Raw genomic sequence first — 14423 nt, 5'->3', positions numbered from 1 at the left:
TTTCATTTTAAGTTTGCTATTTTGATTGCCCAATTGCAAAATAATAAATTGATTTACTTACTTGTATAGAATTAATTTTCTTTTATTCAGCTGTCATTGCCTCGTCGATTTCGTTCGATTTTAAACGTTTCATTTTGGTGGCATTAATACCTATTCGTTTTGTTGTGGTTATTCGATTATCGAAAATACTAAATGAGACATGGATGCACAGAAAAACCAGAAAAGAAACCAGCGCTAGGAATTGAACACAGGTCCTCAGCATTCCATGCTGCGTGCTATAACACACCGTCTAGACTCAAACTTCTCCTATGCACACATATCTCAGGTTGCTTTTTAGGGTTCCGGAGCCAAAATGGCAAAAACGGAACCCTTATAGTTTCGCCATGTCTGTCTGTCTGTCTATCTGTCTGTCTGTCTGTCTGTCTGTCTGTTTGTCTGTCTGTCTGTCCGTCCGCGGCTTTGCTCAGGGACTATCAATGCTAGAAAGCTGTAATTTTGCACGAATATGTATGTAAACTATGCCGACAAAATGGTAACTACAATAAAAATTAAAAAAAATAAACGTAAAGTGGGGGTGATTTTTTTTTCTCATCCAACCTTGTAGTGTGGGGTATGGTTGGATAGGTCTTTTAAAATCTTTAGGGGTTTGCTAAAACGATTTTTCGATTCAGTGATTTTTTTGCAAAATATTCAACTTTAAAGTGAAAAATTTCATCAAAATCGGGCGTCCCCCCACCCCTCTAAAATGTAAACCGGTGGGTGGAAAAAATTTGAAAAAATTCAGAATGGTAGTAAGTATATCAAACTTTCAATGAAAACTATAACGGCTAAGTTTGCTTGAGAAATTAGTAGTTTAAGAGTAAATAGCAGCCAAAAGCCCGTTCCACACTTAGCCCGCGGATCGCGCGCAATGGCTGCGAAGGGCGCGAACGCTAAGTGTAGAGCCGTTTCGCATATTCTTCGCGGTTTCGCGCTTTGTTCCCCAATTTTGGTCGGTTTTTTGTCCCGCGTCAAAGGGAGCGCGAAGCGCGAACGCGACGCGAAACGTGCATATGACTCCACACTCGCAGTCCGCGACCGAGTGTTTGGACCTGCACCGTCGTTGTGAAATTGGTGAAAATCGATTACGATGGATACTTGTCATCCACCACCTTCGTTTTCTCCACCGTTTCTGTTATAGATTGAGGAAAACGACGACATTACAGCTTGAGATGATATATTAGAATATTAAGTATTACAGGCAAGGATTATCATTACGTTACCAGACTAGGCTGACAGCTGTTGATTACTTAGTTCCGGTCAACGCCGCTTGATGGCGCTGCGATTCATTAAACGCATACTACATTCCAACATCTTCCTTTTTTACAAAAGCAAAGATAGACATAAAATAATTATCATAATAAGATTAACAAATTAGGACATTATATATTAGACATTTTAAAATTATCATTATTCATATTAGTTCAATTCAAATAGACATTACAATTAAATTAAGCTGCAGTAACTTTGTCAGACAAACATAAATAACATTAGCAATTAAAAATTAAATTATTAAATTACAATAGAATAGAGTCAAGTTCATAATACAATAATATTTATTTAGTCAATTTCAAAATCCAGATTAAATCTTACCGGTGGTTTGACTTGTCTACCAGATCTAGTTGTTTTGATAATTGAACGACTACCAGGACCCGAATAGTGTGAGCTGTTACTCGTGTTCGCTGCAGGCAAAGGGACATCTTCAATTTCTTGTATTATGCTAGAGTTGCTAGACTGACTCTGTGTATCTAAATTCTGTCCAAATTCTTCTCTTTGACCTTGCCCTGTCTCCACTTCCTGTTCTATTTCAGTTTCAGTTATTATTATATTTGATCTCTCCTTATTTTTCCTTCCCTTCTGTACTGGTACAGTCCGTGGGACCGCCTTGGGAGGAGATGTTGCTACTTGTGTGGTTTTATTTTTACGCAGGTGCTGACGGTTTCTTCTATATTTGACTCCTTCTGCTGACTCTACTATGTAAGATCTTGGTTCTCTACATTTCTCTAATATTTTTCCTGTAAGCCATCTTCCTTCAGGTGTTTTCTTGAACCATATAGAGTCTCCTATATTCAACTCTGGTAGCTTACTAGCCTTCTTGTCATAATAATTTTTTTGTTGTTGTTTACATTTTGTTTTATTTTCGACATATTCTTTGTAGCTATACACTTTTGGCTGTAAATGTTTTACATGTATAGGTACTTGTGTCCTTAATGTTCTAGACATCAGTAATTGAGCCGGTGATGGTAAGTTTTTTCTTGCTGTAGTTCTGTACTGTAACATCGCTAAATAAGGATCAGTTCCAGATTCATCACATTTTGTAAGTATTTTTTTCACAATTTTGACTCCGGACTCGACTAGACCATTTGACTTAGGCATATAGGGACTTGTAGTGTTGTGTTCAATTTCCCATTCTTTTACAAATTGCTTAAATTCTGTAGAATTAAATGGTGGACCATTATCACTTATTATTTCAAACGGTATACCAAAACGACTGAATATTGACTTCAAAACTGTAATTAACTGTTTGGCATTAGTGCTATTGACATGAGCTATTTCAATAAAATTCGAATAATAATCTTCTATTACAACAATTGTTTGTCTTTTGTACATCAGATAATCAATACCAACCTTTTGCCATGGAAAATCACATATTTTGTGTGGCATAAGAGGTTCTGATGGATTTGAACTTCTATTTGACATACAGGTAGTACAACTTTCTACTATGTTCTGTATATCATGTGACATTAAAGGCCAAAATACTATTCCTCTTGCAAAGTTTTTCGATTTATCTATGCCTTGGTGACCACTATGAATCATTTTTAATATATCTGGTCGTATTTTTGTAGGAATAATCAGACTAGTACCTTTCAATAAAAGGTCTTCCATGACATGAATTTCATCTCTATAATTCCAGTATGGTATGACTAACTTATTAGCTTGTGACTTGCTGCTAGGCCATCCTTTCATGCAATATTCTTTCAGTAATTTCATGGTTTCATCTTCTGACGTTGCTTTTTTCAACCATTCAAGTCTGTCTTTAGATATAGGTAAGTTATTTTTGAGTAAATTGACATGAACAATTAAGTCCTCATCCAACTCATCATGACTGCTCTCTGGTAATGGTGCCCTTGACAATGAATCAGCTATGTACATTTTAGAGCCTGGTTTGTACTCTACTCTTAAATCATAGACTTGTATTTTTAGCATTAGTCGTTGTAATCTTGTAGGTATTTCTGCCAATGGTTTTTTAAATAATGTTATTAACGGTCGATGATCTGTTTCAACAATTACCGTTTGACCATATATGTATTGATGAAATCGTAGGCATCCAAAGACTATGGCATATAATTCTTTTTCAATTTGAGCCATGCGCTGTTGACATGACGTCATTGTTTTTGAAGCATAGCAAATTGGGTGGTTATTTTGAAGTAACACAGCTCCAACTGCTGACTGACTAGCATCTACTGACAAGACAATAGGCTTTTTAACGTTAAAATGAGCTAAGACTGGTGTTTGACAAATAATCTGTTTTAAACGACAAAATGTAGCTTCATGATTAGCATTCCACTGCCAATCACTTGACTTTTTTAACAGATCCCTAAGAATTTCTGTTTCTTGTGCCATGTTTGGTATAAAACTTCCTAAATAATTTAATATACCCAAAAACCTTTGTAGATCCTTGACACATGACGGCGACGGCATATCCTTTATTGCTCGTACTTTTTCTGGATCAGACTCCCTCTTTTGAATAGACATGACCAACATATTTGACTTGTGAAGCGCTAAAGACACATTTAGACTTGTTAAATCTTAAATTGACTTCTATGGCTTTTTCAAAAACTCTCTGTAAATTGACATTATGCTCAGCCTGTGTAGCTCCATACACCAATATATCATCAGCATAGACAATGACTCCAGGAAGTACACCAAAATATTCTGTCATTATTCTATGAAATATTTCAGGTGCACAATTTATTCCGTAGGGTAGACGTTTAAATCTGTACCTACCAAAAGGTGTGTTAAAAGTACATAAAAATGAGCTTTCCTCATTGAGTTTGCACATCCAAAAACCACTATTAGCATCTAGTGTTGAAAAATATGCTGCTCCTTGTAGCTTAGATCGTATATAATCATTAGTTGGTATAGGATAGTGAGACCTTTTTATGGCTTGATTAAGATTTCGTGGATCTAGACAGATACGAAGTTTTCCATTTCTTTTTTCAACTAATACAAGAGAACTCACCCATGATGATGGTTCTGTGACCTTGGTTATGACTTCTTGTTGCTCCATGTTGTCAAGTTCTTTTTTCAGTCTATCATGCAGTGAAAATGGTACTTTACGTGCTGCATCGATTCTCGGCATCACACTTGGATCGGTATCAAGGTGTATTTCACCTGGTAGACAACCCAGACCACGGAAAACTGAGTCATATTTCTTCAAAATATTCTGTAAATTTAAACATTCATTAGACATTTCCATATTAAAAATTCTCTTGACAAGACCAAGTTCAGAACAAGTATGCTTTCCTAAGACAGTAGGCGATTTGACATTAGCAATAATAAATAAAATATTTTTTAAGACATTACAACCATTATGACTATATTGACAATTAATATATTGTTGACCCACTATATTGACAGTATTTCCAGAATATGACGTAACTTTTGCATTACAATGTGACATTTTATTTGACAATTTTAATGACTTGTAGACATCAAAAGACATTACATTAGCATCACTGCCTGTATCTAAAATACATTCAAAATTTACATTATTGACATTTAAAGTTATAGTCCAATGAGAACTATTAAATGAGTTGAGATTTCCTATAAAAAAATTCTCACCTTCATTTTTGTTATAATCAGTTACCTCCATAAAATTTGTCATTTTATTTTTACAAAATGCTTCATAATGCCCTGTCTTGAGGCATCTTCTGCACTTTGCATTAGTCGCTGGACATTTATGACGATGGATCTGGCCACAATTTCCACATCCACTTCTTGACTGACTTCTTGACTGACTTGCTGACCGATGAAAATTATGCGACTGTGACTGACGATTATCTTTTGATCTTGACCTATGACTATTTATATTCTTGGATGATTGACCATTGTAATTTTGACTATGTGGGTATTGCTTTCTTGACTGGCTCCTGCTCTGACTTGTTCTTCTTTCTCTTGACTTGTTTCCTTGACAATTATATAAAACTTGTTTTTCTTTATTTAATTCAGCTGCTTGTGACTGTGTAGTAATTAGAGTTTTAGCTAAATGAAGTGCTTTTGTCGGCGTTAAGTCAGTTTCCAATAGTAATTTTTCTCGAACATGTTGGTAGTTTTCATTTAAATTGCATATAAAAATATCTGTTATTAATCTCTCTTTAAGTGTGCCAAATTCACATGTTTTACTTAAATTCACTAAATCTGTCATGAAATCATCTACGGACTCGTTTTGCATTTGTTTTCTTGTAAAAAATTTAAAAGATTCGTATGTAACGTTCGTTCTCGGTACGAAATATTCTTGAAATTTCTTGACACCGAATGAATTGAATATATCTAACGAATCTTGTCCGATCATGTGTAAAAATACGGCTACTTTTCTTTTTTCGCTTTCTTCTGACAGTTCACTTGCGGTCATGTACAATTTAAAACTTTGGTACCATTTTTTCCAGTTTATGGCTATATTTCCATGCAAAGAAAGTGGTTCCAGTTGACTATTTATTGTAATTCTGCGCCTTGACGAGTGTATTTCATTATTATCTGGCATTTTTTTTTCCGACTTTGTTGAGTATGACTTGTTCAAATTTTGAATAAAAACTGACTAACCTGACGATGACTTTCGATTTTTCTTTCCGATTGCACTTTCTGTTTCTTTAAATATATTTCTTCTTTACTTCTGACACCATGTTATAGATTGAGGAAAACGACGACATTACAGCTTGAGATGATATATTAGAATATTAAGTATTACAGGCAAGGATTATCATTACGTTACCAGACTAGGCTGACAGCTGTTGATTACTTAGTTCCGGTCAACGCCGCTTGATGGCGCTGCGATTCATTAAACGCATACTACATTCCAACAGTTTCTTAATTTGTGTTTTATTTTAATATGTACATAGTTGTAGTACGCTAACGCGCATAAAGTTAGGACGCAGCAACAGCTACTTCAACGTCCATTTCATTTAACGTTGCGAACATAACTGTGAAAATACTGCGAACCATTGCGAGTGTAGAGTCGTTGTTAAATTCGCGGCAAGTTCGCTCCGCGAAAATCGCGCGTGATCCGCGGACTAAGTGTAGAGCGCCCATAAGGTATAAAATATACCTAAACTTGGAAGATTCCGTATAAAATACGTATGACTGGTTACAAAAGTATATAGGAGTTAAAATTTAATTCAAACTTCATTTCATATATCTAAAAATCCATTCCTATTTAAAAAGAATTCATTTTAAGAATGACAAACACTGAAGCGTGCCGATTGCCGAAGGAACTGACAGTAAATGAAAGTTTATTTTAAAATTTTGTAAGATTTCTGTCATATTCATGTATTAGTTTTATTACAATCAATTCACAAAAGCTAAATGTTTGATAGCAAAAATTAAGTTACTTCAACGCTGCAACTGTGGGCTGGCAGGAATTCTGATCACACTTTTTTAATCAAAAAAGGGTTGGCCGTGTGTGATCCTCGTGATCATGTCCCAGGCCCAGGCGGGCTGGTCCGCGGGCACCATGTGTCCGGCGTTGCGCACCAGCAGCTCCGTGAGCCGGCCGGCTTGCTTCACGTAGCCCGCGACCTCGTCCCCCACCATCCACGGATGCCGCTCCGCACGCGCGTATTCATCAGCTCCGCTGAACTTCAGGTTCCGCAAGAAGTTTACCGTCAATGGATACGCGACTATGATGTCCAGTTGCCCATTGTAGATCACTACCGAATAGTGATCCAGTAACTCTGCAATCCATGGCGCGATAGAATGTAGAACATCATCACTCAAAGCGACGTCTGCTTCAAAAGAAAATTCATGGAACGGCTGTTCTCCTACGTGAATTGCTTTTCGAAAAGCACTTTGCTGAATCAAACTCCCAAAGTCTGCGTCTTGACGAGTTTTTAAATACATGTAGTTATAGACATCAATATTAATAGGAAAATCTTTCGTTATTTTATCTAATTCAATGCTTGCTTTCATCCACTGTTGATTTTTTAGGAATTTTGCCGCTAAATCTTCGTGTAATTTCATTCTTTTCTTGGCATTCCAGTCAATGAGACCGATTTGGTACAAATACTCGCTCTGAACGAGCTGATGTTCAGGGTCGCACCAGCCGTCACCAATAGCAATGCCCTGAAGGTTTATCTTAGTTTCTGCAGTGGGGTTCTTTTTATGAATCGTGTAAGCGAGGGCTGGAACGTATTTCCCGGCATAAGACTCACCGGACACAAAAAACTTATTTTGCTGCAGTTCCGGGAACAGCCTAAAGAACTGCGTCAAGGTGGAGTACAGCTGCTCTCCTACTTGAGTCTCATCTGTGCAGTATCCATTGTTATTCTTAGTGAAGCTGAAGCCCGCACCCACGGGGTTGTCGATGTAGATAAGGTGGTGGTTCCTAGCCCAGTGATACTCCCTCAGTCGAAAAGTGTTGTTGACTACTGATATTGGCCCGTTTTCCGTGAATAAACCATAAAGAGATGAAGCTCCCGGGCCGCCATTCATCCAAACGAGTACAGGTGACGTGCCGTTGTCCTGCGCTTGGCTCGGGAAGTACCAGAGGAACTGGTTGGAGTCGTAGGTCTTGTTGACGGTGAAGTAGCCGGCGTAGCTTTCGACGGGGAGACTCTTGCCGAGTGTCACCCGCGCCAGCTGCCGGCCCTGAGCGATGTCGCCCCGCTCGATGAAGGGCGTCAGGAACAGAGGCTCGCCAGCGTCTTCTCCGTCGCGCTCGCCCAAGTTTATCTTTGGGTAAGGATGAAAGAATCCTCGAGCCGAAGCTAATACTTGAGACAGAAAACATACCCAAAGAATACTCGTCATGGTGACTAGATATATACGATTGGATAAGGATAGACTACTAGCATTGCTAAAACGAAGTTATATAGTCCACATTTTGTAATTAAATTAAGTGGTTACATATTTTCATTATCAAGTAGGGCAAGTACATAATAAATAAATTTATATATTTCTCCACCACAAGTACGTACAGGTATAACTACTAGGTAATGAAATACTAATATTAAAAAAGCTTCCATAAATCCATTATGTATTTGCGAAGATGATAAAAGGTACAGAAATGGGAATAATAATCATCCCAATTCGAATCTGACTACATAACGGCCCCTTAAACCTTCTCATGAGTGGGTTGCGTGACTACGTGGAAATGTCTAGAAATAGGAAAATTGTTCTCAATTCAAAGATAGTTTCGATATTTGTATAATAAATGTAATTTACCAAGTTTGGCGATTGTACAGTCACTTGCATTCATATTTGCCACAACGGAGCGCGCAAAAATATCTGACACGTCCTACCGGCTCTAGAAATAGTGTCGTATCAGATGTGATTGCGTAGAAGTGAAATTAAAGATTTTGTTTACATATTTTTTTTATATTGGTCACGAGTAAGTTTCACGTTGTTTATACATATAAGGTCTTTGGTTATACAGGTATGTGCTGCCATCTAGCGTGGAATAGCGGAAAAAATAGTTATACCTTCCGCTGCCTAACTTTGAATAAAAGTTCGTTGCCACGACTAGTACCACAAAAACTATAAAGGTATAATTCCAATAATTGAATAGGCACTATACCGTTAAGCGATTTGAACACAATCAAATCAAATGAAAGTACCTAGTAATATTTTTTTTATCTAAGCGTCGTCGGTGTCGGGGGACCGCTAAGGTTAATAGGAAACTAAATTAAGTACATATGTTGTATTTTTTAAAATATTAACCTTAGCGGTCCCCCGACACCGACTACGCTTAGATAAAAAAAAATTACTAGGTACCTACTTATACTAAATTAACTTAGGCTAACTTTGCGGGAAATCAGCATAGTCCCCGCGGGATAAGGATAAACGAATTCTTCGCAGAGTTCTTTAGTGTTCTGGATATCCTGGCTGCAGCATCAGGCCGAGAATTCCATAATCTTGCATAGTTATATAGCATACATAGGTGTTTCAAATTTTAGGTTCCAAATATGTTTGAAAGTAAAGTACCTAAATACCCATTATGCGTCTAAGATTCCTACCGCAGCGAACAAAAGAGCTGATGATATACATAAAACATGTCTAAGGTCCATCGCTAGAAAACCAGCTTTTCAAATCGGTCCACCGTTTAAGAGCTACGGTGCCACAGACAGACACACAAACACACACAGACACACATAGCGGTCAAAATTAAAACTTATAACACCCTTCTTTTTTCGTCGGGGGTTAAAAATTAGTAACCGCGATAATCTAAAATATTGTGTACTAGCTGTTGCCCGCAGCTTCGCCCCCGTTGTAATTTTTCTAAGTTATCTTCCATAAAAACCTTCTACTGACATAACGAACACAACAAAATAAGAATAAGCGAAACATTTGACATTGGAAACGAGCTCCATCCATAATGAAATGTCATGGAAATGTCACCGTGGACTCGGTGGACTTGCAAATTAGTGTTTTATTTGGTTTTATTTAGCTGCCTGGATACTTAACCGTATTTACATATTTTAAAATAACAATTAATTATAATTACCTACTGACTATTGATAACCTATGGAGGAAATATGTGGTCAACTTTAATCGCGTCGCGTGCGTGATTTACTTCAGTTATTGACGGCGTTCAGCCGCTAACAGTCACAATGGCGAAACTATTGTGGGTTTTTGTACTTCAAGTAATTGTTTCTGCTCAATGTTTCTTCCATCGCTATCCGGAGCTCACACTGCCCCCGCGAGGAGGAGGCGATGCCGGCGAGCCTCTTTTTCTAACGCCCTATATCGAGAGTGGAAATATCACTGAAGGCAGGCGACTGGCGCGCGTGCCTTTTACAGAAAGTTTACGAATCAAGAGCTATGCCGGCTACTTCACCGTCAACAAAACTTACGACTCCAACCAGTTCTTCTGGTACTTTCCGAGCATGTCGCCTAACAAGGAACTGGCGCCGGTTATTGTGTGGCTCCAGGGCGGGCCAGGCGCGTCCTCGCTGTACGGTTTGTTTACCGAAAACGGCCCAATAAGAGTACGGAAAAATACTTTCGAACGCAGAAAATACAACTGGGCTTTGAACCACCATCTCATCTATATTGATAACCCAGTTGGCACTGGCTTCAGTTTCACCAAAGACCCTAAAGGTTACTGCACAGACGAGACTCAAGTAGGTGAGCAGCTATATTCCACATTGACTCAGTTCTTCAAGCTCTTCCCTGAGCTGCAACAGAGTAAATTCTTCGTCACTGGTGAGTCTTACGGAGGAAAATATGTTCCGGCTCTTGCATATACAATCCACAAGAAAAATCCCACAGCAGAAACTAAAATTAATCTCAAAGGTATAGCAATTGGTAATGGTTTGAGCGACCCAGAACATCAACTTGTTTATAGCAAATATTTGTACCAAATTGGGCTTATTGACTGGAATGCACAGAAGACATTTGAGGATTACGAAGCCAAAGCTGTGAATTACATCAAGAACAAGCAATGGGATGATGCATTCAATACATTTGATACTCTTTTGAATGGGGATTTGACTGATGGCAAAAGCTATTTTTACAATGTAACAGGTTTTGAATTTTACTTCAATTATCTGCATACAAAAGATTACAATGACGGAGAGGACTTTGGCCCCATGCTGCAGAGCGCTGTTCGACGAGCAATCCATGTAGGAGACTTGCCATTCAATGATGGAAAAGAAGTGGAAAAGCATTTGAAACAAGATGTTATGCAGTCAGTCGCTCCATGGGTTTCAGAATTACTGGACAATTATTACTGCGTTATTTACAATGGGCAGCTAGATATAATAGTAGCTTACCCTTTAAGCATCAATTACTTGAAGAATCTCAACTTCTCTGGGCCGAGGAGTACAAGACTGCCAAGCGTTATCAATGGAAGTTGATGGGGAGATAGGGTATGTCAAACAGGCTGGGAAGTTGGTTGAAATCATGGTCAGAAATGCACCAGGGGACCAGCCAAAGTGGGCCCTGGATCTGATCACTAGGTTCACTCATGAAAAGACGTTTTATAAGGATTAATTTACAATGGATTGTAAAGCTAGAAGCATAAGAATAAAGCTCTAAAATAAGGAATGTTTGTTAGCACATAACATTGAGTCATGTTACAATGGTTTATACTTTGTTACAGCAATAAATACTTCAGTAATAATGATGTTGTTTTAATTTATTACCAATTTATAAGTATTTACTAAAACAGGTAGTTTTAATTACTTGACATGTGTAAGTCTTATTTTTATAAAAGATAAAATTAGTTAGCTATAATATATACCTTTTGTTCAGTAAGTGTAGTGTAAGAAGCAATAAAACTAAAAATATGGACTTGTTGCCAATTAGGTATATTTCATTAATTTTATTTGGTGAGGCCTTAATGATCTGTTTCTGAAGTGATAACGATTCTATTCTATAAATAATGACAATGTAAGTATTCACAGTATTTTTTTGGAAGTTTATGTTGAACCTACCTATATCAATGAGTGTGGTAGAATCTGATAAGTCAATGTTTATTTTGTAATAATTTCGAAATATTAAACTTTGTTTTGTTTTCAACAGTCAATTATTTTGACTTATCAGGTTTGGCCACATATCCCTTGATATGAGTTCATGCATTTTGGAAAGTCCACCCAGTTTCTTGAATGCTACAGTAACCGCTCATATGTGATTGAGCTACTGTGTGAATGTCAGCAAAACGCTTACATGCGTTTAAGGTCCTAGGTATTAAGGCCATTTAGGGTGGTTTTACAGTGACGCTTACGCCAGCGCGGTCGATAAGCGTAGCGGGACACGAGCTTTGAGTTTCTTGGATTGCTACATAGTTCAGCGTTCTGCCTGCTTGATTGTTTATAGTTTTAGCATCACTGTCCTATCAAGGTGGTTTGCCAGTAGATTTACTTCAATCTAGACCTTATTTGATCAAAGAATTCTTGTGTTATGGATTTAGGATACAAAATAATAGTCAGAGATCACAAATATCAAATGTCACTTTAATCAACTTTTATCTTATATTAGGAGTAAAGTTAGGAGCTATCAGACCTCAAGGTCCCTACACTCAGGTAGACAGAATTCTTACAATTCGTCAAACAACTTATTCTAAAATTAATCACCTTAGTGAAAATACCCAATTACTTTTTAATTACAAAAATTTATTAGAAGGAATGCTATGGTAAATCTATCGGCCTTCAATGTAAGTGGACAGCTCAATCTCTTCTGGCAGCTCGGTGATGTTGACATCAAAACGGTCTTGGACTTCATTCAGGATTTTGGCGTCTCCTTCATCAGACACCATGGTGATGGCCAGACCTTTGGTACCGAAACGTCCAGCACGGGCGACACGGTGAAGGTATGTGTCGGAATCCTCAGGCATGTCGTAGTTAAAGACAATATTGACTCGCTCAATGTCCATGCCTCTTCCAAATAGATTGGTTGCGACTAGAATCCTCTTCTGGAAGTCCTTGAATTGCTGGTAGCGGGACAGACGCTCATCTTGGGTCATGTTGCGATGTATGCCAATCGCCGGGAAGTTCTGGTCTGTGAGCAGTTGAGCGAGGGCTATGCACCTCTGCACAGATTTCACAAATATGACTACTTGATTGAATTCCAAGACATCTAGAAGTTCAAACAGCTTCTTGTTCTTCTCGTTTTCCTTTAGTTTCACGTAATGCTGCTGCAGTCCATGCAGGGTCAGCTTGGCTTCATCATCTACATATACTTCCATAGGATCCTGCATGAACTTCTTGCACACTGGTCGGATTTCCTTGCTCAAAGTAGCGGAGAACATCATAACTTGTTTACCATGGGGGTATTCCTAAATATTTCCTGGACATCTCTTCTCATGTCGAGTGACTCCAACATTTTGTCGCACTCATCCAAAATGAAGTGTTTCAGATGCTTCAGGTTTAGCTTTTTGCTATTAACTAGAGCCAGTATTCTGCCCGGAGTGCCAACTACGATGTGCGGGCAGGCGGTCTTGAGGACTTCTTCGTCCTTTTGGATCGGCATGCCACCAAAGAACACCGACACTCGTACTCCAGCCATATACTTCGAGAATCGCTCGTACTCTTTGCTGATTTGGAATGCCAGCTCTCTGGTATGACACATAACGAGTACGTAGACATGGTTTTCAGAAGGTTCGATCTGTTGCAGCGTTGCTAGAACAAACACAGCTGTCTTACCCATACCCGACTTCGCTTGGCACAAGATATCCATCCGAGGACGGCTTGCGGTATACACTCATGTTGCACTTCCGAGGGATGTTCGAAACCACAGTCGACGATAGCACGCAATATTTCAGGTTTTAGCAGGAAATCCTGAAGCCAGAACTGTGGATTGATACATAGGATCCCTTAACCTCTTTCTTTGGCGCCGCTTCTGTCGCTCCGTCGGCAGTCTGCTGTTCTGCCTGCTCTTCGTCTTCGTAGTCCAAAAGATCGTCGTTGTCAGCCATGATTAGTGGTTTAGTTATATAAGATAACTGTGCTATGCAAAATACAATGCTATAAGCACGTGAATTTTATTTTCGTATACACAATTAACTGATTTCACAATAATGGCGTCGGCGGCGTCTTGAGAAGAGTGTTGCCACGAAAGAAAACCACGATTTCCACTATTTCTACCATTTTAGGTGACCATAGAGTTAAAACTTGCCATGGATGTGCAAGCGTAGTCAACTAGGTGCTATCAATTAGATTTAGAAAACAATATTTTTTTTAAACATTTTTATTTATTGTTTTTTTTTATATTTCTTTGTCTCAAATTAATTGCTGTTTGAAAACAATCGCTGTCAGCAATCACCCAAGAACAAAAAGTCATGACAGTGGGCGATACTCTTTCCCGACCCGGATAACACCGACATGAAAATACCGGCCCTGTTTTTCGTGTAAATGCCACAAAGAGGAAGGAGATAGTCTAAAACATGCCCATAGAAACTGACAGGAGCTTCTATGGCGTGTCGTGCGTGTCACGAAAAACAGATCGGTAATATCCGAGCCGGGAAAGAGTGTCACCCAATTTAGAGCTTGGAATGGGCAACCTGAACTACGAAATTCGATCGTAGCTCGTATCATACCATCCCTCTCACTCTCGTATTAAATAATATTAGGGTCAGCGGGACGGTACGATAATAATAGTAAAGTACTCTGTGGGTAAGATACGAACTTCGATTTACTAATTTCGTACGTGTATTGTGGTAGTAGCCCTTC

At 38.5% G+C, this 14423-nt stretch overlaps 2 protein-coding genes, 1 long non-coding RNA gene and 1 pseudogene across 4 annotated transcripts in view; 1 reads left to right on the top strand and 3 right to left on the bottom strand.

Moving 5' to 3' along the window:
• LOC141441778 (uncharacterized) overlaps positions 1-14423 on the top strand; it is a gene marked incomplete in the record, with an annotated part of 65673 nt that overhangs the window by 22412 nt on the left and 28838 nt on the right.
• LOC141441780 (uncharacterized) lies at positions 1200-5566 on the bottom strand. The gene is made up of 2 exons (XR_012452851.1): positions 4885-5566; positions 1200-4486 (listed from the first exon to the last, which is right to left on the bottom strand). It is a non-coding gene; the product is annotated as an uncharacterized lncRNA (long non-coding RNA).
• LOC141441913 (venom serine carboxypeptidase-like) lies at positions 6587-8064 on the bottom strand. The gene has a single exon (XM_074106804.1). It carries the CDS (start codon positions 8062-8064, stop codon positions 6694-6696), a length of 1371 nt encoding a protein of 456 aa, XP_073962905.1. The 3' UTR covers positions 6587-6693.
• LOC141441779 (ATP-dependent RNA helicase WM6-like) lies at positions 12189-13686 on the bottom strand (annotated as a pseudogene). The gene has a single exon (XR_012452850.1). The product of XR_012452850.1 is annotated as an ATP-dependent RNA helicase WM6-like (transcript).

The sequence above is a fragment of the Choristoneura fumiferana genome, chromosome 24, assembly GCF_025370935.1.
Source record: "Choristoneura fumiferana chromosome 24, NRCan_CFum_1, whole genome shotgun sequence".
Lineage (NCBI taxonomy): Eukaryota > Metazoa > Arthropoda > Insecta > Lepidoptera > Tortricidae > Choristoneura > Choristoneura fumiferana.
This window is presented reverse-complemented; position numbering and strand designations above follow the sequence as displayed.

Bases quoted from the DNA above. Each gene is read 5' to 3' on its own strand.
- LOC141441913 (XM_074106804.1), bottom strand. From the start codon at position 8,064: ATGACGAGTATTCTTTGGGTATGTTTTCTGTCTCAAGTATTAGCTTCG.